Source organism: Prenolepis imparis, unplaced genomic scaffold (genome assembly GCF_030444845.1).
Source record: "Prenolepis imparis isolate NDT839.2.m4 unplaced genomic scaffold, iyPreImpa1.0 SCAF_2, whole genome shotgun sequence".
Lineage (NCBI taxonomy): Eukaryota > Metazoa > Arthropoda > Insecta > Hymenoptera > Formicidae > Prenolepis > Prenolepis imparis.
Window position 1 is genome coordinate 13,555,055 of NW_028141160.1, and position 27,030 is coordinate 13,582,084.

Below are 27,030 nucleotides of genomic sequence, written 5' to 3' on the forward strand. Positions count from 1 at the left end.
AAAACTTAATTTTTTTCTTTCTACTTGGTGGATTTTAATTTATATTATTTTTACAGGAATATAAATACAGGTAAAAAACATTTTTTTATTCTCATTAACTGTGGTTACATTTCTTGCATTTTTCAAATCTATAAATATTTTTGTATAAATGGCATAGAGCGGCGAGGGGATCGAGACGGGAAGAAACACTCGGGGAGAAGGAACATCTGTTTCATCGAACGTCACTGCAGGGCGCGCTAGTGAAGCGAGCGCCTTCCGAAGCGACGGGAAACGAGGACGTTCGCGGGACGACCACGCAAGGATCCTTCCCACTTTTCCGCCTCCGGTGGGCAAAAAGTAGGAAAAACGCGTGAAACTACGTAGGATCGCGAAGACGCCGTCGCGACTGGTCAAGCGTACCCAGGATCGCGCTTCGCTGTCACCCGGATCCCGTCGCGGATGCCCTGCCGCGACGCGCGCTTCCATCATCGGCCGTCGTCGTCGTGGGTGCTCGTGCAAAAAACGGATTGACATTTCCCGCCTTCTTCCCGCCGTCTACGACGGGATCCTCGCGTCACGTTCACCGAATCTCATCACGAGGCCTCTCCTCCCCGTAAGGGGGGGGACCCCAAAGTCGTCTCTCCTCGATACACCTCGTCATCGTCCATCCTCCCCCGCGGTTCTCCTCCCCTGTTTCGCGCGCCGTCATCAACAACAACGACGAGGAGCAGGAGCAGCGATCGCAGCGCCGCCGCCATCAGCGCGACCGCTATCGCAACGAGGTGCGCTATTTCGTTCACTTGATCGCGACGAAGCCACGAAGAGATGCCCGTAGGTTCGAGATCGATCGGCCCGAGTTCCCGTACGACGAGCATGGAGGTATCGCCGCGCTCGAGCCTGTAACCGGGCGTGCTGTTTATTTACGGGAGGGAGTCCAGCACGCGGTTCATCATCATCGTCGTCGAGCATCGTGCCACTACTCCACGCTCGCGTCGGGTCAGCTGCTGCTAGCTGCTACTTCGCTCCGCTAGGTTGTTGGTGTGTGTTTGTGTGTGTGTGTGTACTAAGTCGCCTCTCCTTGTGCAGCCCGCGCGATCATCGTGATACTTTGTCCACCACCGGAGGCCTCGCGCCATCCAGACTCGCGTGTGCACGATGGAGCTACGTGTTGGTAACAAATACCGGCTAGGACGGAAAATCGGGAGCGGCTCCTTCGGCGACATTTACCTAGGTAATAGGTCCCCCCGCGCGAGCGAGAGAGAGGGAGAGAAAGAGAGAGTGAGAGAGTGAGTTCCTCGCCAAAAGCTCGCTTGCTTGCACTCGAGCTTCTCGTCCGTCTTCTCCCCCTCCTGCTCCCTTTCTCATTCTCTCTCTTTCTCTTTCTCTTTCTTTACCCTCTACCCTCCCGCCCCTGTTTACAGAGGATTCCGTGTATTTCACGCGCGAGAGCGTGAAACTTTCCGCGCGCCAAACTCCTACATTTATTCCTCGCTTTTCCTTTCTTCTCTTCTTGTTCCCTGCTCCTCCACTTGTCTTCTTCCTTTGTCTTCTTTATTTTGTATCATGTAGGCATGTAAAGGTGTATGTGTACATATGTATGTATATGTATGTCTTATGTGTAAATGGACAGTCTTGCTTCAGCCTTTCTTCTTTATATTCGCAGGTACCAATATTTCTACGGGTGAGGAAGTCGCTATCAAATTAGAATGTATAAAGACACGGCATCCGCAACTACACATAGAATCCAAGTTTTACAAGATGATGCAAGGAGGTGGTAAGTAGATCAATATTTCTATGTATATTACATGAATGTTTATTCTGTAATATAGAAACTATCATATGTTCTCGTTTATTAGACAGCTGATCCAATATCTTCACTTTTATATCAATATGTCATATTGTATATTTCTAATATCTGTTTATTTTAGTATCTCTTTACAATTTCAACATATTGAAAGAATAAATTTAACAATAGTATAGAATACTATAATAATTATTGAAACTTGATAACTTTAATTTAAAATACAAAGTGCAAAAAATATTTATTTTAGTGAAAAGTGTATGATTATATTAAATTTTCAAGAAAAAGTTACAATTTTTATCATTTTAGTAGTTAAATAACGCTTCTATACTGTGATTATTTCATCACTTTCACCAGCAGTAGAGTTTCATAATATACTTATTATAACATAATATTCTTTCTGTGTGTACGTGTGATATAGTTACTTTGTATTCTAATTATAATCTTTAAAGTTTATTTCCTCTTTTTCTGATTATATTCAAGAGTTATAATTTCATATTCTTAATATTCTAGTTGGAATACCAACTATAAAATGGTGTGGTTCGGAGGGGGATTATAATGTAATGGTAATGGAATTACTTGGGCCATCGCTGGAGGATTTGTTTAATTTTTGTTCAAGACGTTTTACTCTGAAAACAGTCCTACTTCTTGCCGATCAATTGGTAAATAAATATTTTCTTATTTACATTAAAATATCTTTATCTATTGGATATAAATATGATATAAAAATATAAATATGATATATATCAAATATAAATATAATAGCTTAAAAATTAATGAATATTTTATATCTATCAAAATTTAAAATATTATTAATGTTATAATATGTAATATCTATATGACTAGTTTTGGACATGGCTTGATTGTGCGTGTGTTACGAGAAATTATTTTATTAGAAGTTCCAGTTTTGCTATATACTTTATTATGCATTGCAAGAAAGGAATCTATTTATATTGCACATTCATGTCTGCACTCTGAGATAAAAGGCTAAACAGATAACTTCCATCTTATTATTCTCATATAGAATTGCTTCAATGTGTTTGTGCAGGGTGTTCCTGCTCAAATGCCTTGCTATATGTTTAAAGTTCATATTGTGATTATATTTGAGTATTTATTACTTCATTTAACAGGGAGAAATATGCCACTATACGCTTTGTTATTGCTTTATATTATATAGAATCACTCATATACTCTCGATAAATATAAATATATTTTTCCTTTTTAAGACATTATATTACACAATTATTGAATTATATATAAAAACGTATTTTAAGTGTTAGTGTAAAAATCTACAGAAAAAATATAAATATTACTTAATATTTTATTTAAATACTTTGCACTTATATCTGTTAATGCTTTGATTTGAAAGAACATTCATATTTCAAGAAAATGAATAATGCTTTATATAATAAACCAATTTAGCAAGTATTATGCAGTATGCATAATTACAAGTTAAATAAACAGTTTATTTATCTCTAGCTATGATTTTTGAAGCATGAAGCATGCACATTGAAACACATAGTGTACAGTTATAATAACAGTGCTTTAACTTCTCTATTCTGCAGATAAGTAGAACAGATTACATTCACAGCCGCAACTTTATTCATCGTGATATTAAGCCAGACAACTTTCTGATGGGTCTGGGAAAGAAGGGTAATCTCGTCTACATTATAGATTTCGGATTGGCTAAAAAATATCGCGATGGCCGCACACACAAGCATATACCCTATCGAGAAAACAAGAATCTGACGGGGACGGCCAGGTTAGAGTTATATCAATAGTATAATATATCGGTGTATAATAGTTCCTCTGACTAATTCTTTTGTTATGATAACAGATACGCGAGTATAAATACACACTTAGGAATTGAACAGTCACGACGGGATGATCTCGAATCTCTGGGCTATGTCCTCATGTACTTCAATAGGGGTAGTTTACCTTGGCAAGGGTTGAAAGCAGCGACCAAGAGACAAAAGTACGAACGCATTTCCGAGAAGAAAATGTCCACTCCCGTAGAAGAACTCTGTAAGGGTTATCCCGGTAAGTTCCTCTTAAGGTATCCTTTTACGTATCGCATAAAGTAAAATCTCTATCCATCATACTATGAGGTTTCATATAATAAAATAAATATTTGATTGATTATTGCAGTGGAGTTTGCGTCGTATCTAAGGTATTGTCGGGATTTGCGCTTCGAGGAGAGGCCAGATTACTCGCATCTCCGACAACTTTTCCGAGCGCTGTTCCACGGTCAGGGCTTCACCTACGATTACGTGTTTGACTGGAATATGCTGAAGTTCGGTAACGCGAGACAACCAACTTTACCCTCCGCGCAGCAAGCGCCCATGCACTCGCAGGCGTCTAACGCGGCGCTGCCTTCTGGGACCAACAACGATCAGGAACATCGATCAAGGTCGGTGTTTTGTTAAAAAAATATCTGCTTTCTTTTCAAACGTTAAACTAGGCCCGTTAGTGTGATGATTGCACCTTCTCACCATACCGTCTTTTCACGTTTATAAATAGCATGGTCATCTCGTTGCTCGCTCTCGTGCTCTATTTTCGGCGTCTGGGACAACGAATCGGTCTGCCGCCTTGAGAAATAATAAGCAATATTAAATATTTTTTTTTATTAGTACTTTATTTCTTTATATTTAAAATCTTATACACATTATCATAGTATATGTATAATATATATTACAATATGTTTTGCGTTTATCGGTGAGAGATTTACGTTTATCTTTTCGTTCATATTTATTTTCAGGCCCTATACGCGGCAATGTTTGCCGAACGCGTCCGGGCCGACGGTGGGCCCGACGCTTGGACGCTTGGACCCGAACTCGAGTTTGCGAGCGATCCGGCAGAAACGCGAGATGGAGACTCGTGGTGACCAGGACAATCAGGACAAGAATGATCTCCAAGGTAAAATACAATTCTACCAACAATTCTGCGCAAGCCAACAGAATTTCGTTATTGCCGAACGAAAGACGCAACATAATGTGACAGTCGGACACTCGCAGCAGCCTGCGCCTAGCGGCAATGAGACTGCCGCCGCCGCCACTGCGACACGCGTGATAAATCCATGTCAGTTCAGTACATTCAAGGCAACTACTACGCCGGGTAATAGGGCGGCACCGCCGCCACCGTCAGACGCGGCGACCTCTCTAGACCTGACCGGTCTTAATCTGGGACGTAATCGCGAATTAGGTTCTAATCGTATCGCGGAGATAAATCCTGCGACTACGTCGCGCGACTATTATCACCCGACGATGGGTAGAACGCGCGAAAGGAGCCCAAACACGGCGTCCCGTCAACTCGATAAGCAGAGCTATTTTTTTCATGGGCATAAAACTGAGAAAGACGTAGATCGCAAAGTCGTGATGTTTGAGGATTTAGGAACAAAGGGTGTTTTAATGGATTACGTTCGATTGGCGGACGACACCGCAGCGATCTCGGGCGGCTCGATGAATTGCTTTGGTAACCTGGATAAAGAAACAAGTTACGCTGATTATGATGATGATAAGAAGCATAAGTGTCTTGCGACGAGTAGCGTAAGTAGACGTCTTATTCACGAGATGCAGCGTGACTCAGAAAACGTGGAATTCCTTGAGAAGGAGGGTGAGATCTTTAAAAAGAGTAGTAACGAGTTTTTGCAGGAGGCCTTGACTAGCAAACGCAGAAACTTTTCTTTTCGCAACAAGGATAAAACGCATAAAAGCTTGGAGTCGCTTGAGAAAAGTATCCATATACCAGCTGTAGATTGTAAAAGTCTAGATCTTCTACCGGAAGAGCAATCAAAAACTTTTTTCCATGGTAAACAGAGGAGTTTCGATTCGAAAAAGTCTGTCGATTCAACGACGGCGAACAAGACACGCAAGCGGCTTAACTTCTTACAACGAGTCGGTAGAAGCTTGCATTTTTTAACCAGGGAGCGCGAGAAGCGCCAAGATCTCTCGAAACGAGAGAAACGCACGATTAACAATCAATATCCTCAGACTGATCTAGAGAAATGTGAGTATTTTTTACAGAGGCATCAGAAAACCATTGATTTTTTTGAGCGTACGCCAAGCGCGTTGGTCAATCGTGCTCCCGTCCAGTCCAATCTCGGTTCCTTTGACGAAATAGATGGTGCTGCTGAACAGAACTCCACTAGTCGTCTCAAAGATGCGCAGCTTCTCGTGGAGGATACGTTTCACGCGAAACAGGATTTGAATAATTCTATAATGGTAGATACGATAAATAATGTAAAGCAGAATAATTCGGATGCGAATAAATCGTTGGTGCGATCCGACATTTCGGCCAATATCGAATTAACTGTAACGATGCAGTCGAGATTTCCTTTGATCGAGAGTTCCATAGCGAGTGTCGTCACGCAAGATACTATGAGCGGCAACAAAGACAGCTTAGACATCGGATACTCCATCAGTGAACTTGGTAGATTTTACTTGCATACTCTACAAAATATTGATCATACAGATGGTTTGCGACCTCTGGAGAACGCCGACGAGAAACAGAAACGCTACATAGAATGGCGACAGATGAAAGACGATTATGATATACTGAGCCACGGTATGAATTCGTGTGATTCTCTGGCTCATAATAAACCGGAGGGAAACTTGGAAATTCTTATAAATATCCTACTCGACATTTTCGTCTGGATTTGCATTTGAAAGCAGTTGTATAGGGCATCTTTGGGGAATCTTTGCAAAAAACAAACGCTTTCTCTTACATCACGTACCGAGCGATCTACGTTATATATTCTCATATGGAAAACAACTACAAGACCAAGATTTCGATGGTCAGAGAGATGTGCTCCAGAAATAAAATAATTTTTACAAAAAAAAATATGTAGAATAAGCGTGATTTTTATACTGAATATTTTTCGCGATCTGCGCATTTCATGCGTATATTTTCATACGATATTATTAATATTTATAATGGCTATTTATATATTTTCTCTATACACTGTCGAATTATCCATGACATATAGTCATAACAATCTCATTGAAATCTTGGCTATCTTTATAACCAAACTACAAGATTGCCTTAGATTGCAGGTAAGAGTGAAATCAATTATAGATCGCATTGTGGTGATCATGAAACGTCTCGAGCCAATACGCGATTTTTTTCTATCATGCAACATATATACTGTACGTGTAATCATATATTAGATTTGATAAATTTGTATACTGCGACTTTACACATACATACACAGAATCGATGGCGCTCATTAATATTTGAGAAACGCGTCGCGAAATTTTTAATGTCGTATATTCTTGCCGCATAATAGGTACGAGATTGATTTTTTGTTTCGTCCTCTTATTAGGTTTTACTTTATTTAGATTTTATTCTACGGTAGCGACTGATAAGTACCCACATACCAAACTATAATAATAATAATTAACATATATTATGCAATCACGTGTATGTACATAAATATGTTTTTGTTTCTTTTTTTTTTGTTTTTTAACAACTACAAGCTCAATTACGACAATTAATCATAAAAAAATAAAGAAACAGGACTTTGATTTTTATAAGAATCGTAAAAAAAGATTATTTCGAGTAAAATTATTCAAACGAATATCGTTAATAATTTCCAGGATTTATGTATATCGAAAACATTTTTATGTTTATTATAAATTTATTTATTTTTTACAGTGATACATTTGTTGCTTTATATAAAAATTCATTATGTTACGAACAGATTTTATTATCAAATAATGTTTTTGAAAAAATAATTTTATTATTTTTTTTTTTTATTGAAAATTGTATGCCCTTAATTATTTTTTATGATCTGGTAAAATTAATTCGGTTTTGGAATGATAACGAAATGAAGAAAACTTATAAGCACATTTTATAAAATAATGACATTAATGTAGGGACATATGGCTTTAATCATTTTTTATAATTTATTTATTTCTGCCTTAATAATCTTTTGATTTATTCAGACTGACTAAAAGTTAATAGACTGATAACACTTGTCATTAAATCTTTTTTGATGCTTGTTTTTTTCTGTTTTATTCATTCTCTAAACTTTCACATTTCTCTTTCCTTTATTTAAAACCTAGAATTATATAGCATACACAATCATAATATCATTTTATAAACATTAAAGTTTAGAGTTATTAATATCATATTCATAGAGAAAATATCAGTACAATCGTTTCTTGTATAAATCAAAATCCATATATAATTGCGGTATTTATTTTTTTTTTTATTTATCACAAAATCTATAATGCTGTCAATCAAACGATAAAAATCAATTCTTTACAGTTCCTTTCAAATTCTGACTAGTTTTTATGTTCTTCCTTCCGTTTTATAAGATTTATAAGATTAATGATAAAGAGATAGAGAGAGAGGAAGATTAAAGAGTTTTGTCAATTAATCTTATTATTGTTAATGCATTGATTTTACATTAATACATTCAAACCATTTAATGTAGACGCGCGATAAGACTTTCAATATCACGGCTACATTAAAGATGTTTATTTGCTCGCCGATACTAAAATAGAGAGACAAAAGGAATCGAAGCCTAAAAATTTTTAATTAGTTTATTAGAAACTTTAATTTATACGAACTCGCGGTCTGACTGAATTATACGAGATCTCGAATCGCGACAACAAAAACCGTGCGATAGCTACTTTACTAGACGAGGACTGACGAGTATTTCGAGTATTTAGAGTCAAAGTTTAGTATCAATAATAGTACATTAATAAAATATTATTTATTATAAAATTAATTTGATAATTTGGTACATCTGAATATTTTGTTTTACATAAGTATGCACTCATATAACTGCATTTTTTTAAACATAATATAAACTTCAACATAATATAAATTTTGTATTCACAATTTCTTTCATAGCTTGTAAGATATCCTGCAATCTACATATCGTGCTATTCCGAAAATAATTAAGAGCAGCGTTCAGTAATAAAAACATTATTACACCATTTATTACTATAATAAGATTATTAGATGCTATGCAACTACAAGCTCAGTGAAAAAATATGTTTACGGATGTATATATAAATGTGTTTATATGATGCATTGAACTCTTTAAAAAAACCAACAAAAAGAAAACAAAATTCGCAGAGATATAATTATGTCAAAATTGAAATATTGAACTCTTATAGACAAACTGGCAATCATTCTCAATCATTATACTCAGTCAGATTTGTTGTTATTATTAATCATAAAATTCGAAAAAAGTATAAAGCGTTGAATATTTCTCGCAGCGGAATCAACTTGACACGTATGTTGCGTTTAATATCGTTAATATGAAATTATCGCGCTATTTGTTTCAATCGCATAGAACGCGTTGTTAATTATAATTAGCGTTTAAAAGAAAAGAAAAACGATGTTGTGTTCCTTTATTTTAGTCATTGACATTTTCATCATTTAATTAATTAATTGTACCCCGATTGTGAAGCTTCAACCACCGTGTTTGCTGATAATTAATTAAGCATACGTATTAGTCTTCGTGTACGTGTAACGATACGTTCTGGTGAAATGGAAGAAGTCTCACGGATGATTATCGATAGCCTTTCATGATTCACAATAGCTTAATTTTTCATTTTCAATTAAATGTTACATATATATGGGAGAGCGTCCAGAGACGCGCGGAAAGCGTTACCAAAGCTTAGATAGGGAACATAAAGTTTAGTTTACTACTTACCCATGATCTTTGTAATCTCAAAGGGTACTTCGGCTCTCTCATTAGACGATACAATAGAACGAAGAGATTTATCCTTATTAATATCACGACACTGCCAACTTCTTCCTATGCACTAGATCACTAGATCACAGGCATTGTCTTTATATCGTTCGTTCTCTCCGTTTTTCTTCATTTATCTACGAAGTCTTCATATCGTATATTTATCTGTAATCGACTTGTTTTTTATTGATATAGTAATGGTGATGATAGTGATGATAATGATGATGATGATAATGATGATAATGATAATGATAATGAAAAGAAAGTAGCAAATAAATGTTTTTCCATTCAAGGACTGGTCTCTTTTTATTTATCTCACCACACGATATTGTCGATTATCCTTGTCAAAATTATTTCTCACTTGGCTTGAATGGAAAAACCCAAGCATACGATGAATAGCTTTTGATCTATTCATCATCGAGATCTTTAGATTTAGAAGATTCTCGATACATGTCGATGAAAAAGAAAGAGAATGGGGGGAAAAAAAAAGATCTGTTTTGAATAATTTTTGAATTTTGTCGCATCACCTGTCTTCACAGAAGCGTATCATTCTTTTCTTATTTTAATTTATTTTTCGAAACACATTAACATTTGCGCATATTTCTTCGGTTACATTAAAAAAATTTTTTTTATTCTAATTAATTTTTCCATTTCAATTGCCAAGAGTGAAAATCTACCCTACGTCGCCTGGTTGATGTTATTTCTATATTGAATAACATTCTTCTCAAACATGAATATGATTACTTTGACACATCAACCTGACGAATATATCCTACATACGACACGATCCTTGAGATATTACTTCGTAATTTACAACTATTGCTATTTCAGAAGCTTACAACAATAATTAAGAAATAACGATACAATTTAATAGAATTCAAAATAAAGTATTCCCACTTAAACAAAGTAGCACGATAAAAATTGTGACAAAATCACAAAAAGATTGTAAAATCTTTATTTTTTACTAGAGAAAATATATACTTAAAATATTATTCACTTAAAAGTTAAAAGTTGTTATAACAAATATGTTAATCTTTTTTCTCTTTAACTGTTTATTATGTATTTTATGTGAACCGTTCATATAGAATAGTATTTTTAGTTTATGAAATTTATGTGCATATATATACATATATATATATATATATATATACATATTTAAATTCATAAAAATTAAATACGACAGTTAAATAATAATTTCAATAATAATATATTTTTTCAAATGCTTTGTTATTACGATTTTTGAATATAAATTATGTTATTTCAAAAGTAGCCTTAGATTACAGGCTGACTCATGGTGGGTATAACACACATACGTACTATGAAAATGTGTGCTTTGCAATGTAACGAGTGTTCTTCTCTGTCTATACGATCATTTTTCCTACCTCTTATTTTCCTTCTCGGCGAGCTACTTGCACGATTGAATGTACTGACCAAAATATTGCCGGCGAGTTTATGCGAGAATCGAGTTTTGGAATTTTTTTTGAAAAAAAAACCTTATTTTAATGGAGATATTGCTATCCCCTCTTTATGATTGCTTTTGAATTTGTGTATAAATCTTTGAACCTGCTGTATCAAAAAAAGGCGATTGTAGAGAGAGAGAGTTTTTCTTTTTTATACATATATATAAATATATTGAAAAAATACGAATCTATTACAAAATAGGCAAGGTGGCAGCGAGTTGACGACACGAACACATAGAAATGTTGGCTGAATTTCTTTTGCAGTTTTTCATGCATTATTGTTTTTTCTGATAATCTCTTTCAGCATCGGGTGCGGGTGGACAGGAACGGAGGGTCAGCATGCGATTGCATCGTAGGGATACACTTCTAGCAGCTGCAGGAGAAATGCAGCCCAAGTCCAAGTGAGTTGCTACACGATGTAGAACAACTAAATCCACTAAACGATTGGGTATAACTTGCTCTACTGAGATCCGCGGATGAAAAATATCGTAAGCTTATAAAAACAATGTTGACGTTAATTATTTTTCCACAAACGTTAATTATTTCGATCACTTTAGTGTCATGTAGATAATAGATAGGTTTTGGCATAAAAGAATTCATCTCTATGTCTTCATATTTGTTTAAAATAATACTAAAATAGGTCGTCAAGTTTTGCAATTTTCTTTGATCGATTTGGACTTGACTTTTTCTCAACAAAGATATCAAGTAGTTTTCGAATTGTTTCATGAATAGAAATAAAATCTGATTATTTTTTAAATAAACTTTATAACAGACTTTTATTTTGATTTGATAATTTTATTTGATATTGATAATTAAAAAATAATGAAAAAGAGAGAAAGATTGATTCCAAGTTTGTTAATGAATATCTTGGCGACTTATTTTCAGAACATCTTGCACAGAATTCTTCGCGAAAAAAGTTCAGAGCTTGTTACACTCTCGTTTGAGGTTGCATGATCGTTGCACATTTTGGGGAAAAATTTCATTCTATAAGCCTGTTTCTGATTCTATTCATATTTATATCAAATATACCATACAGTGGCTGTGATATCAAGTATGAAAATTTGCAATATATTAATGATATAAGCTGAATTTTATCAATTTTTCACAGCTCTCGCCAAGTCTCATGATTCATCGAGGCGTAATAGTTCAATTTTAAGATTGTAATTTTTATGTTACGCTTATGCAAACGCTAGATTGTGTTTTGTGTATCGGTGCGCGTTTAGTTGTACAGAAGCTTAATTTTAGTAGGAAGGTGGTGTCGCAATACCGTGGCATGGTACTCCAATTATTATGTTAATTCGGGATAAATGGATAAAGGGAAAAGAACACATTTTGTCATTTGGAAAGAATTCTCAATATGCATACCACATTCAGGATGTTTCATTTTATCGCCATCTTTGCTGGTATATGTAGGTTTTAATCATTTTAAAGTTTGTATATAATATAAATAAAAACGTGAATGTTTCGATCAATTTCAAGTTACAAGCGACTGAAAAATACATAGTTTTTTTTCTTCAAAAATGGATAATTTTTTCACAAATTTAATTTATAAAAATGCAAATAAAGATAACATGAACTTTACCATTTATGTATTTTTTTAACAAAAAATTTTAACAAATTTAAAATTTAAAGATTAGTTATAAAGATTAATTATAAAGATATTTAAAGGTAAAGAGCAAAAACTCTTTAAGCGCAAAATAGTCTTTATTTTCTAAACAAAATTGCTTTCAAGTTTATCAGAGGAAGTATTATTGTAATGATAAAGAGACATCCTACATGTGTTATCACTAACGGTATGAAATAAAGAAATAAAAGATACATCTTAAGATATTCATATTTAAGTGAGAAAACATTCTCTCCAAATGAAGATATAAATTTACTATTGCTTGCTGTCGAATGCACTTTCTCACAATATAATAATAATTATTTTTAATAAATTATATTAGAATATATAATTAACTTAAAAAAACTAATTAAAATGCGTGCAACATACAATTTCTATATTTTGGTAAATATCTATAATGCCTGTAGCTTGTGATAGACCGGTCAGCTATATAATTTTGAGACTATCGCATGTGATTAATAAATTATTTACGAATAATTTTCTTCATTGTTAAATTAAAATCTGATTATACTTCATGTTAATGAGATGTCCAAGCATAGAAATCGCATGTCGATAAAGAGTAAAATAAAAAAAAGTTTTGATTTTATTTTACATTTTATATAGAGTACATTTGAGCACACAAAGTATAACGGTATAGTAAAATTTGTAAATAATTTTCCAATTCGTTTAATTTAAATGATTTAATTTATATCTTATCACAGAAAAATTAATAATAAAATTATATAGATATATTACACATTTTTAATTTACGATATTAAATGATACGAAGATGATGTAAATTAAATGACTTCTTTAAGGAAAATTTATAAAATAGTAATAATTTTAGCATGTCCTGCAAAGGAAATATTTTCTAGAACGCGCAGTATGTTTCTCCGCGAGGAGAAGACTTTCACATTTGCCTTTCAAGACTTGTAATGCTAGCAATAAGAGCGTAACGAGTCAAAGAATAGGTGGACGATTCAACTGGTTTATTGCACAACTCTGCTTAGAAACTGGTTAATCTACTGTTGAATGTCTTGAAATGTAGACTTGATTTATAGAGCCGGATGACATTGTCACTATATTTTTATTAATACGATTCGCATTTGGAAATATTAGGATAAAAATATCGTAAATTAAAAATGTGCAACATCTATATAAATTCATCGTTGTTTATTTTTTAAATTTTACTGGATTTAAATAGGACAAATTATATGAGTTTATTGTTTTCTAAACAAATTTGCATCTTAGATTAAATTTGTATATATTCTATATATTAATTTATGAATTATTATATATCAAATATTTAAAATATTAAATTTTGATGTTTTATTTAAACGAAAAAAAATGGTATTTGTTTATACATTTGTATTCAACGTTAACTAGTGCGTGCTGGACATCTCTTGAAATAATTGTGCATGTAAGATGCACGTTTTTGCACTCTAAATTTCACAAGCATAATCTATAGATAGAATTTTTTCTATGAAAGTATAGACACATGCAAAATTATTCGGTATCGAAATTCCGCTTTATGTTCTTTCGTTGACTTTTTTCAGGTAACCGAAAGCTATCGCACTAATTCTAAATGACAAAAGTAAACAAAGAGGGAGTGAAATTCTCTTCTGTGCCACGGTAGAGGACGCCGATCGTGAAAAGCTCTGATCACGGGGGAGACTTTCATCGTGCGAGCCTTCTCTCTGAAGTTCATGCCTCTTCACGAGCTTATCGATAATTTGCCATTATATGCGAATTTTGCAGTTCGCACAAAGAACCAGTTATTTTAATGCAACGAAATATAATTAATTCTTGCATATCTTTATTTATAATTTGCCGAATATTTAAAAAGAGATAACAAAATACGTCATTATATATATTAAAGAGAAGACGTAATATTTAATATTTAATACTTTCTCTAAAGAATATCTATTGACTGTTAATTAATGCCTTTATCTTCTGATAAAGGTATAATTAACTATATTGCGTTTTATTGTGAGATAGATGATTATTAATTTTAATAATTTTGATTATTATATCGTTTGTAAAACGCGCGAATAATTATCCGATCTCACGAGAAGGCAAAAGAAATCGAGTAAGAGCGAAAGTGAGGAGGTTTAATGTAACGAACGAGAGAAGGAGCGCTTTAAAAAAAAAGAAAAAAAAGAGGGAACCTTTAGCTCGTTTTTGTGATGAAGACGGTGGCGCGCTAATGTCGCTGTTTTGTGCTCTTTTGTTTTGGAAGCGCCAATGCGACGGCAATCGCTCCACCCACCCTGATGGTCAGGCGGGCAAGCGTGCAACACAAGTGAATCAGCAGCAGCAATAGCGGAATCATCATCATCATCATCGTCGTAATCAGCAGCATCGTTCATCAGGAGCGACGATCAACTATCACCGGCGTCGTCGACACGGTTCATTCCTGCCTGTCGCAAACCGGAAATAAACTCGCGCGTACACGTGGTATCACGCAGCCATCCGGCGAACGGTGATGCGACACGATTTTCGCGTGTCAGTGACAATTCTATGCGTGGTGGTGCTTCGTTACGATGTCCGCGATGAATATCGCGTAACAAAAAAATACCTGCGTGCGACTCTTCGTACCGAGTGGACGATGACGAGAAGGAAAAAAGGAAGAAAAAGAACGACACGTCGTTTGTTCTGGCAGCACGCAGAATGAAGCAACGCAGGATGTTCGTTGTGTGGCGAATTATAACAACTACTACTCAACTGTGGCTAACAACGCTCATCGCGCGTCTTCAAGATGCAACGATGCAGCTCTCATCGCAGTGCGCAAGATTCTCAGGCGGATTATTCCACTGAATGTCCTGGATCTCTTTCTCACGATCGGAGCGAATCCTGTCTGGAAAGACGCTCTTCACGACCATACATTCACGAGGGTAACGAGGCTTAAAAAGAATCCCTCACATCTCTTGCGGATGTAGGACGATAAAACGTGATTGTGATCGTTTTTTCTGTTTTCTTTTTCTTTTTTTTTTTTCAAGGCGAATCGCAAATGTACAGTACGCAGTTTCGATGATGGATTCTCGCAGTTGTTCATAATACATAGTATAAATTCGGAAATCATTTAATTTTCATGATACAAGAGGCGAGAACCGAATTGTAGCCAGTTTTGTTTTTTTCCGAGTTCAATATTCCATAAGTTTTATTTCGTGGGTATAAATTTCAAACGAGTAATTATATTTGTCAAAGTTCGTTGTAGCGTTATTTGTAAATCGTTTCCGAAAGAGAGTAAATAGAACAGAGAGAGCTCTCTTGTCAAAATAGTAATTGTAACGAAACGCGCGTGTTAAAACGAAAGCTTATGCTGATATATTAAAAATCGTGATACTTCTTTTATACGTTATAAATATTCTTGAGTGTAACGGTGTATATTCCATTTGTAAATTTCTGTATAACTTCTAAAAGCTTTTTTTTTTTTTTTTTCCAATGTACAAGTCGATTGACGACTTTTGTAATTATTTGTTAATGAAGTTGACTTCGCAAAATTATCGTTCGATTTTCACGAGACAGTCACAACATAATTCTGCGCAATTATTACCGTATTCTGCTCCATCAGTGGACTGAATACGTATGTATAAATGTAGAATATTTCTTCGTATAAGTCGCAACATGTACATAGACCGAATATATTGGTGACTCGAGCAGCTGTTGAGTGTGTAAAGCTTAAAGTTACGAATTTTTGCATAAAACAAAAAATGACATTTTCGGGCGATATATAAACGAGATGTTAGCTCCAAGTGTCAAAAGAATCAAGTGCAATCACGGGAGAAAAACCAATAAATACGGTTGTAATTATCAATTTCGCTAGATCGCGTTATTCGACATACATTGCTGAAACATCGTTAATACGGTTCTTGCCTTAAACTCGGCGTGTCATTGTTCCGGTTGAGCTAAAAACAAAAGGTGAAACATAGATTTCGGGAAATATCTGTGTGTCCAAGAAAATAATTAAAAAGTTACAAACGCAAATCGCTTGTCAAAACTTTAAAATTATTTTCCGAGAATTGCCAGAAGCTCTTCCGAAACACTTTTTTTCCCCGGACAATCTCGCCGAGGAGAACAATCTCTCGTCGATTTATACGGCAGCAGAATGCCGAGATCTTTTCGCTAAAAAGCTCGATAGTTAAACGATCATACAGAACGTAGTACAACGGGCGCGCAAGGAAGGGGAAGTATGTCTAGTTTTAGGGACAATTCGTTCGGTTGTGCTTAGATGGTAAGAAAAGAAAAAGAAGAAAACACGATTGCGAGTTTCCGTGAAGCATTTTCTATTTCATCAGCATCGATCGGGCGTACTGTACAGATATGGTATGTGTGTACTTGTATGTGTGTGAGATGAATTATGACGTCATGGTTCGCGTACCGTTATACCGTCGTAATCGCGCTCTCCGAGGTAACGAGATCTTACGTACGGAAAGCGCGATAACCACGGGACGAATTCATTGTCTATAAATTAAAAAAACGGATGTGACCTCTTCTCGTCCGGTGACAAACCTCGTGCCCTTCCCTTTTATACGGTAACAAATACTAACTGAGAATATGTAAAAGCAAAAACAGTTTAATCGCGCACTCGGTCCTGTTCATCGACCTTCCCTATTTTTCTCTTTTTTTTTTCTTGAAAATCAATTTAAAAATGGACCGAAAAAAGATATTGAATTGTATGTGATACATATACGTAGAGAGAAAGCGACCGTCGATGAACATTACCGCAGCATCGTTCTGCTAACGTGTGTATGTCTCGTGTTTGTAACAAGTATGTGTGTGTGTGTGTGTGTATGTCGATTACGTGCGAAAGTGTGAGAAGGAGAAGAATGATGGGGAAGGAAAGTGCGAATAAAGTGCGTGCGTGTTCGCATCATAAGAAAACAGACACCAAGAGAATGTCTGCATTTACAAAGAAAAGACTCCGTCGTATTCGTATTTTCCATGTTTAACGCTTCAACGCGCAGGATTATCTGATTCCGCGTTTTGTTTATCTCGTACGAGGATCGCATGCAACTTTGCTTTAAATGTGGGATACGAATACAAGTCGATGAGTCTCTAATCTTACGTTTAACTGTTCAAGGACCGATTGCATCGACGATTGACATAGTTAACTGTTTTCTCTCATATGAATCAAGATCTAGAACAGTCGCTTTCAATCTCTTGTCATTGTCTAGTTGGGAAGAGAGAAAGACGGAATGGCTCAAAAATTTACAACAGCTGTTTGGCATAACATGCTATAGTTCTTTAAAGATTCTATGTAACTCACGTGAAGAAACATTGAACTGATATCAAACGACTGAACCATAAATTTTGCAGATTATTGTTACTATAAGATTTAATGTTATCGAACTTATTCACGCATGTCGCCATCAAGACATCAAGAATTTACCGTCGAATATTACGATTTTCACTTATCACTTTCACAGCCTTGTCTCTCTCTCTCTCGCCCAATTTATTATAATGCTTAATTAACCGAGATCGTTGATGCAACCGATCCCAATGATTGCGATTTATAAGATCCGAGTTTCGCGGTTTCGAAAAACAACGTCTCACAAACACCGATAAAGATATTCTAGAAGACACTCTAAACCTTCGAAGTACCCTTTAAAGTGTCTTTTAGAATCTGACGTTTATTAGGGCCGCGATTATGCGAAATGCTTGATCTTTAAAGCACTTGTAAGACACTGTAAATCCCAAATGCATTTTTGTCCTATATCTGAAATCCGAGTCTTTTGTCGAAATGTCGCACCGGAAACCTTTTCCACGCACTTGCGAAAGACGAGGACGTTCCTAACTCGTTCTTCGGAGAGATTTCAGAAAAAAGAAGATCAAGTATTTGCGCGTTAAGGGTTAGCAAAAACCATCCGTTTCCGCCTCATCATCTTCGACCTTCCTTCTTATTCTCTCTTGTCCTTCCTCCCTCCTCCTTCTTTCCCCCGCTTCGGTTCTCTTCCTAACATCTTGTACGATGTATCGTACGATGCGTTGAATATAAAAAAGTGAAGAAAAAAAAACGAGAAAACGTGATAAAAAGTTACGTATATAAATATATTATACCAACACCGTGTTTTTCTATGTATTTTTTTCTTTTTTTTTTTTTTTTTTCATATAGGGTACTATTACTACTATTACTATTACTATCATATTATTACTATTACTATTAATACTACGACTATTACCATTACACTACCGCTGCTGCTATTGCTAATTAACTGTTATTACGTTGTATATCGTGTAGTCAAATTCTCTGGATCGCAACGATCAACTCGAGACGAAGTTATAAATCGATTGTGGAGGACGAGGACAAAGTAACGTGTCCCGACGCGATATCCATCTATTCCGATCATCGCACATTGTATTGAATTTCTTTGTTTCTCCTCTCGCGCGGGTGAAAAATATCAGGCGGCATAAATTAATTATTAAAAGGAAGATTATCGATTCAAGAATTTTTCATATCGCATCCTTCGTTGTGAAACGTGACACATTTCGCTTTTTTGATACTGCTACATTAAACTGAAAACTTACAAAGATTAACAAAACAATTAAGGACTGAGTAATATAATGAGAGATTTCAGACGCAAAGATATTATACAGATAGACATGAAACATTTCGATCACAAAATTATTAAATTTGATCAATTTTAACTATGTAATCGAAGATGATCTGTAATAAAAAAAATAACTGTTCTTTTCATGATTAACTTTGGCTAAAAGTATTTTTATCGATTAATTTTATAATTTTCTAAATGTTGTCTAAGAAAAATGCATCTTTGCATCATATCAATATGCTTTATATTTTCGAATGCAGACTCGTTTTAAGATTTTGTCTCTCATTTACCAGTCAAAAAATATTTATTATTTGTAGTGATTGAAATTTTCACAAGTGATTCTTTTTTACACCGTCAATAACAACTTTACGTAATAGTTTCATTGCCGTTAATCGGATCCGAAGCCTGATATTTTCCACTTCGAGTCACCTTCCTCGCTTCTCGTTCGAACAAATCTCATTTATCGCCCGAGAGAAAAGTTTCCTTGAGCCAACAGCATTACGTTAGTAAAGTCAAACATTTCTATATTGAAGGGAAAATCTCTCTTACATATCTGTTTATTATTAAAAAAAAGCTTAGAGCTGTGTCAATATTTTTCTCGTTTTTTTACATAAACAGTTATTTTGTACAATCTTTCTTCTCTTTATTAGTTAGATTGTTTTATTTTATATAATTATTTATAACTGATTTATTATACTACTCTTTATACGTGCATTTTCCTATGTATTTATGGTAAGCGATGTTTTCGAGAATAAAACGTATACGTTGGATCAAGGAAATTCTCAGCAAGAAAGAACCACTTAATTCAAAAAAGAAAATAAAATCACTGCCAGCGCGAGCGAAAGTTCTTGCGTTTTCCCACCACAACTGACTGAAGATACACGCAGCAGCAATCCGGGTTCGTTGCTCCGTCTTCTTAAATCATTCTTTGAGCGATCAATAAATCTTCTCGAGATGATCGATGCCACTACAAGGAGGAACGATTATTCCTCCTTGTGTTATTTTGTATTTTTTATTTGCGCAGTTTGCACAATCGCGAGGTCCAATCGAAGAATGACGAGAGAGAGATATAGGAACTGATTTACAATAGAAAAACTATATAGAACTCTATTAACAATAGAAACTTAAATTATAATTATATCATTAAAAAATTATAAATATGTAATTTGTAAATTTTATTATATTTATAATTATAATTTATATTCTCTTAGTTAAAATAGGCTGAATAAAAATGTACAACTAATCGCATATTATTTATCTGAAACTGAAGAGATGCGGAAATACGGAGATCTATATTTTCTAATAATATCTTGAGCATATTCGATAATCTGTTTCTGCGTTTTACGGTTGGACCTGCGTTTCGGATGATGACACGGAAAAGATGCAGACTGTCGCGCAAGTGAAAAGCTGTAATTACCGAGATGAAAGAAGATACACATCTTTTCTTTGCGCGATTATGAATTATAATTATGAATCGTACGTGCTTGTTCGGCCGGCCTAGGGGAGCTTTCGTGATATGTGCAAATATATATTTGAAAGAGAGCGTTTCAGAGTCTCGAGTCCGTTTTGCGAGACCGATGATAAGTTCCGATGGTCTCCCTTGGCGATATAATGTCACGACGACTACGGCAAAAGTCGATGATAAATTCGCGATTGATGTATTCTAAGTGTACTAATCGAACTGTGTGTCGAGGCGAAAAAAAAACGGTTTGTATATGTATATACAATTATTATTATAATCTATTGAAGGAAGAAGAACATTATAATAATATGTGCAAGTGTGCTTGAGAAGAAGTGAGAAAGAGAATGAAAGAGAAAGAGTGTGAGAGAGAGATTAGATAAAGTATCCGATAAAGTGTGACGAAAAGGGCAGCAAAACCGAGAACGATAAAAAATAATAAACACTGTAAAACTGTCTTTGTGTACTATATGAGAAAAAAAAACAACAGCAACCATACCTATAGTTGAAGCGTGTTTTGGTCAATGCGAGAGAGAGACAAAGAGGGAGAGAGAAAGAGAGAGAAGAATGGTGTGATTTGTTTGATATAATCTTGTTTCTTCGGTTGCTTTGCATTTGTACTTCGTTTTGGCGAGAGAACACTGGAGATATAATCGGTCGTCGAACGATGAAAACACATTAACCCATATACGCACATAATTTTTCTTTTCATCAAGCAGTTCACGAAAGAGGGATAAAAGCTAAACGATCCTCTTAATGTATTTTATAAAATTTATGTTTTTATTTTCTAACAAAAGAACATAAATAATAAGAGAAAAAAGCTCTTTAAAAATATATAGAATTTTCAATGATCTCAATTATATTTATATTCGTAATTTGGCATAAAATTAACATTATATTTTATTATTATTCCTGCTAATATCGAAAAATATTGTTTGCAATATATACCATTGTAAAATTGAAATCTTACGCAAAAAATATATCGCGAATGCATAATATTGTATGTAAATGGGTTAATCTCTGTGCATCTTCGTAGCACCAGAGTGTGCAGAATTTTCCTTCTGTAACTCGCTCTTGTTAAACAATTAAGGACAACTAATACATCTAATACTTATATTAATACATATTTTATTTTTGTCTAAAAACGATGAGGTATTTAATTTTGGCAAAAAAAGATACATATATTTATGTGCAGACCTCATTCAATAATGGCAATTACTTTATTTACCACGCTTATGATGATCTTAAAATAACAAGAGCGTGAGACAGCGTGAAAAGCTTTCTGCTTGTTGATCTGCAATAATTTGTGAAAATGATTGTAAATTAAAAAGGTATCGATTCAGCAACCTTAACATTGTTAGAAAGAGAGAAAGAGAGATTGCGCGTCGTTAGAAAATTTGATATTTTCGCGCTACTCTGGCTGAAATCGATTGATTAAAACGAGTCAAAAGAATGGCTGGTAAGATAACGAGACGCGATATTGTTACTCGTTTAAATTTTGTTCATTGAAGTCAGTAAATAGCGAGTAAACATTTTGGCGATAACGGATTTGCTATCGATGCATATGCGATTCTGCTTTTAAAAATGTATCGAACGTCAGTGCTGTTTAAGCATGTCTTGCGATTTGATAAAATGTAAGAATAATACGTTCTTATTAAGCTCGTTTCATATGCAGCACATGATATTTCAGCCATATACACAGTGCAAGGTGTCCTGAAAAGAATTGTATCCACAAAAAAAAAGAATTTGGACATTTCCACGCTTAAATTTAGATAAAAAATGGAAAGCATTAATTATAAATAATTTTTACAGTTTCGCATAAACGATTATTAACGAATCTACTGTAATTTTTGATAAAATCTTTGTGTGTTAAAAGGCATGTGAAGAGTAATATAAATTCCGCTATAAACTTGATGTAAAACAATAATTCTAAATCGTAATAGAGATTATTGCTTTATTATTCATTTGTTTTTACATGATTTATTAGGCTAATATCGAAGATTATGAGATAAATTTGCTTAATCGAGCTGCAACAGTTTCGTTGACAAATAATTTATTTGGAACATAAATTACAAAAGTCATTTATCACCTTCTCCATGACTTCTTAATTTAAATATATAATAGCACTGTAAATATTTAAACCATTGATTAAATTACATTCTATTGAATTTTTCGTCTTAAAATCTGATACTGGTATCATAGATTCATATAGCTTTTTCGGACATCTTGCAGAGTTGAGACATGTCACTGATTAAAAATGACATGTCTAAAGAAGAGTGCGACACATTCGATTTGTATTATTTCCTTCAGCAGCTCTCTTAGTTTCTCCGCCGCGTTACGTTCACCGTAGGAGCAAATTAAGAGCCGAGAGAAAAACGTTCGCGTTATTTAGATCGAATGCAGCTACGGCAGAGGAGGACTCGCGAATTATACGTACACATGCGGCTGTATTTCGGTAGAATATTTTTGAAAATATACTCGCGAGACAGAGCTATGGCTGAGTACGGATTCGTCTCGCCTGTTCGCGGCTTTCTCTGTCGCCGTCTGTTTGTCGAACCTAGTTGAAGATGAAGAAAAGAGGAAGTGAAGCATTTTTTAAATTAAATTGAAATGAATGAAAAAAGCACTGTGGATTTATCTATCAGCCGTTCTGTCCCTTCATATAATACTATGAATTTTACGCAAGTTAAATACATGATTATATTAATCTTATATGCTTATTTGGAAAACTTTAGTAATTCGAATGGGATGGAAGGAATGTCTGCGTGTTTTTCAATTATTAGGCTATAAATTATATCGTGCAATTATTCTCAACTCACTAAAAATATAGATGGATATCTGACACACGCAAATGAATAGCGAACAATTTACCGTGCTAATGTCCGCGTTATTCGACTGAAACTAGCGGAATTCGAGAAAAAATCGAGTTTTACGCAAGTTAAATATATGATATTAATCTTTATTTTTTTTATATAATTTTGTTATTCATAAAAAAATGTAATTCCATTAGTTTTAAATCTACAAAATTTTTGAAGATTAACCATAATATGATTGAATATTTCTCTTAAAGAAAATAATCTTGAACTTCTTTTTATACTAAACTACGAAACCGCCGTCAACGAGCAAGTTGACGCCAGTGATCATAGAACTCCGGTCGCTCAATAAATATACAACAGCATCCACTACTTCGTCAACTTCTGCAACAAGAATTTAGTACAATTGAATGAGTAGTAGTACAATTGAGTAGTACTAATGATTAGTAGTACAATTGAAAATCAAATTACTTATTGATCTTCACGACTAACATTCACAAAAACGGAAATAAAATTTCAATCGCAGGAACTTTTGAATTGATTTAAATCAACAATAAAATAAATATAAGAAAAATAAGTTTTTATAAAGTAATATTTATGTTTGAAACTGTCTCTAAGAAAAAAAGCAACTGTTTACACTAGATTATGCGGGTGTAAATTAACATTCAATAATTTTTTTTTTAATATTAGTGAAGAAATGCTTTGTATGTATATAGCAACATTTAATTATTTATAGCAGACAACGCCAGCATAATAAATAATAGCTGACAACTAATATTTAAGATACATTTTAAAAATATGAAGTTAAATAATACATAAGAATTACTTTTTACGAAATACACAAATTAAGATTTTTTTAGCTTTTATTTTAAGAATTACATTTAAGTTTATTCTCTTCACCGATATTGCAATTTTATAATAACGTTTACAAATTATTAGTTATCGTTAACCAAATTTCTATGAAAATTAATTCAAATACTCACTTATCTTTGTCAGAAATGACACACGTATCAAATATTAGATGTCAGTTACTAATTATCTATTTTCCGTACCACCGATCAGTCATGATGTATCAAGATGTTACGAAAAATGCCTATCTACTGAATGATAAGATATTCAAGTATAAAATAATATACATAAGTAAATGTTATCGTGAAGGTCATGGGTGAAAAAATAATCTATTTTAATTTGCAAGATATGCGTATAAGCATTTTATTTTAATTTGTGAATATATTCGATTAATTTGTAAAATTTGAGCTATGAATTATAATTATAATAATAATATATAAATAAATTATAAATTGCAAAATCTAAATTTATAATTTGTTTTCGTAAAAATTGCAAATTAATGAGTTATTTGTATCCGGATTGTAAATTTATGCGGATTGTAAGTTTGTGAAATTATATTTCTCATTTTAGTTTAATTAGAACTAATCAGTTATTTTCGATTAAAATGATCATTTTATAGTATTTATTACGTACCAGCAAATCGACCCAATGGAATTTGTTTCATCATGTCTTGTGCCTTCTGCGGATCGCTCCAACCCAATTTTCCCATTTCTGTCATCACGACCGTAGGACCGACGCCGTTGACTCTTATATTATGTGGACCCAGCTCAAGAGCCATTGTCCTACAAATATACGCAAATATAAAGATTAAAAAGGTATATCATAAAAGATTATTTTTTGATTACACAAATTGATGTTTGCACAATTTTTCACGATAAAAATATTGAATTATTAATAGTTAGATTATAAGAATAAGCTGAAAATAAATTTGCTTTTCAAATATTAGAGGTATAAAAAACGGATATTAAATAACAGAATCTTATTCTCTCTTGATTTAATCATAATTAAAATTCTGTTCAAGTAAATTTTACTTTAACAGAATTTTAATCGGGACAAATTTTTACGAATAAAAATTGACATCAAATTGATAACTAAAAACGCGCTTCTGAATTTTTTATTCCTTCAATGCGCATTTCGCATTTATTTTCGCATTTATTCGTAGAGTAATTTGTACATAAATTGCGAAAATGTTTTTTATCTTCTGTCTCGTCTCAATAATTTTCTGTACTGATAATTCACCGGAAGCAAACTTAAATGTTGAATTTTCACACACATTTTACGTATCATATAACAATATTAATTATTATACTTGAACAACATGTTAAGAGCGCCTTTGGACGCGCAATAAACTGCGAGATCCTTCACTGCCGCCTCAGCGGCCTGCGACGATATATTTACAATGCTGCCGCCAAATTTGCGTTCGATCATGTTCTTGGCTACAACCTGAGACACGTTCAATACAGCTTTCACATTGACATCAAAAATTAGATCAAATTCTTCGGGTGTGGCGTCCAAGAACGGTGTAAGGCACACGACACCAGCATTGTTCACCAATAAATCGATCGGCAGAATATTCTGAACGGCTTTCTGGGTTGCATCCCAATCACGAAGATCGACGCAGACCGGATGAATTTTCGGATCAGCCGTCACCAAACTGTCCAAGTTCTTCTTCGTCTTCGAGAGCGCGAACACCTCTCCCTTGTACTTGGAGAGACGTAGAGCCAATTCTCTACCGATACCTGCATTTAGTGACAAAAATTTATCATGAAATATCTTGCTATCTCTCGTCACTACTTTCTGTAATAATTTTTAAAAAGTTTTCTATTACATTTCGCGCTCTAAAAACTCAACATTATCGATTTTCAAATTGATTTTATACCTTGAAGTAAACTAAAAGATAAATTGATAAATCTGTGTGTCTGCCAATATTATATATTTCATATATGTGTATAAATCTGTTGAAAATTTTAGTTATTTATTTTTTTGTCTCAGATTATCGGATCTGATAAAATAAATTGAGAATTAAGACAAATATTAACAAAAGCATTTTGTTTGAAATGTATATCTGTTATAATAAGGCATTTATTCACAAAATTTAATTAACATGTGCAAGAAACTGTTCAACTTTTAAATTAAATTTTTGTTATTACAGTTTTTTTTTACTGCAAAATGTTGGTTTGCATCTATTATTGTATTATAACTTTTATTATAAAAAAATATAACAATTGTACGCACAATTTTCTATCTTATTAATTCAATCATAATTAATTTTTTCGCTATATTGTAACGTGTTTAAGAAACGTGATCGTATTAATCTTTAATGGCCTAGTTTACATCGAGCACTTGATACGCGTATCAAGTAGTGAATTTGAGCTGATCAGCCAATAACTGAATCAACTTACTAGTTATTTACTATTTGATATGCGTATCAAGTGCTCGATGTAAACTAGGCCAATACCGTACAAATCTAAAAAATTATTTTTCAGGAAATTTATATAACACATTAAAGATGTGTGACGTACCTTGACCAGCGCCAGTCACGAGAATACGCTTTCCCTCGAAGTTGATGTTCATGGTTGATGCTCTAGTTTGACTTATGGCAACAACACAGTAGTATCACTGTAATATAGCACGTTTATCTCCGTTGATTCCACACGCAATCTTTGACACGCTCGTTTTTCTCGATGGTTTGATGAGCTAGCAGTGATGTGCGTAAGAGTGTCAATGAGTGTGTGTTGGACGGAAAAAAATGTGTTATGTAACTATTACGACGGAGCATTTGATAAATTATGCATATATAGGGCCGG

At 34.0% G+C, this 27,030-nt stretch overlaps 2 protein-coding genes across 11 annotated transcripts; one reads left to right on the top strand and one right to left on the bottom strand.

Moving 5' to 3' along the window:
- Positions 1-68: 68 nt before the first annotated feature.
- On the top strand, positions 69-22,729 carry LOC145947126 (casein kinase I). Of its 10 annotated transcripts, none has more exons than XR_014427125.1 (10): positions 83-1,210; positions 1,643-1,753; positions 2,294-2,442; positions 3,346-3,542; positions 3,618-3,820; positions 3,929-4,190; positions 4,301-4,359; positions 4,539-4,696; positions 11,253-11,436; positions 14,108-14,758. XR_014427125.1 is itself a non-coding variant. In XM_083056935.1 (10 exons), exons 1-9 carry the CDS (start codon positions 1,135-1,137, stop codon positions 11,316-11,318), a joined length of 1,281 nt encoding a protein of 426 aa, XP_082913061.1. In that variant the 5' UTR covers positions 83-1,134; the 3' UTR covers positions 11,319-11,349; positions 14,791-22,729. The 10 variants fall into 10 exon arrangements, 7 of the variants coding, with proteins under 7 accessions (XP_082913032.1, XP_082913024.1, XP_082913045.1 ...); XM_083056935.1 differs by lacking the exon at positions 14,108-14,758 and adding an exon at positions 14,791-22,729 and having other exon boundaries at positions 11,253-11,349; XM_083056927.1 differs by having other exon boundaries at positions 11,253-11,349.
- Positions 22,730-23,499: 770 nt separating this feature from the next.
- On the bottom strand, positions 23,500-27,030 carry LOC145947243 (L-xylulose reductase-like). Its single transcript, XM_083057049.1, has 4 exons — positions 26,746-27,030; positions 25,533-25,962; positions 24,857-25,005; positions 23,500-23,758 (listed from the first exon to the last, which is right to left on the bottom strand). Exons 1-4 carry the CDS (start codon positions 26,795-26,797, stop codon positions 23,658-23,660), a joined length of 732 nt encoding a protein of 243 aa, XP_082913175.1. The 5' UTR covers positions 26,798-27,030; the 3' UTR covers positions 23,500-23,657.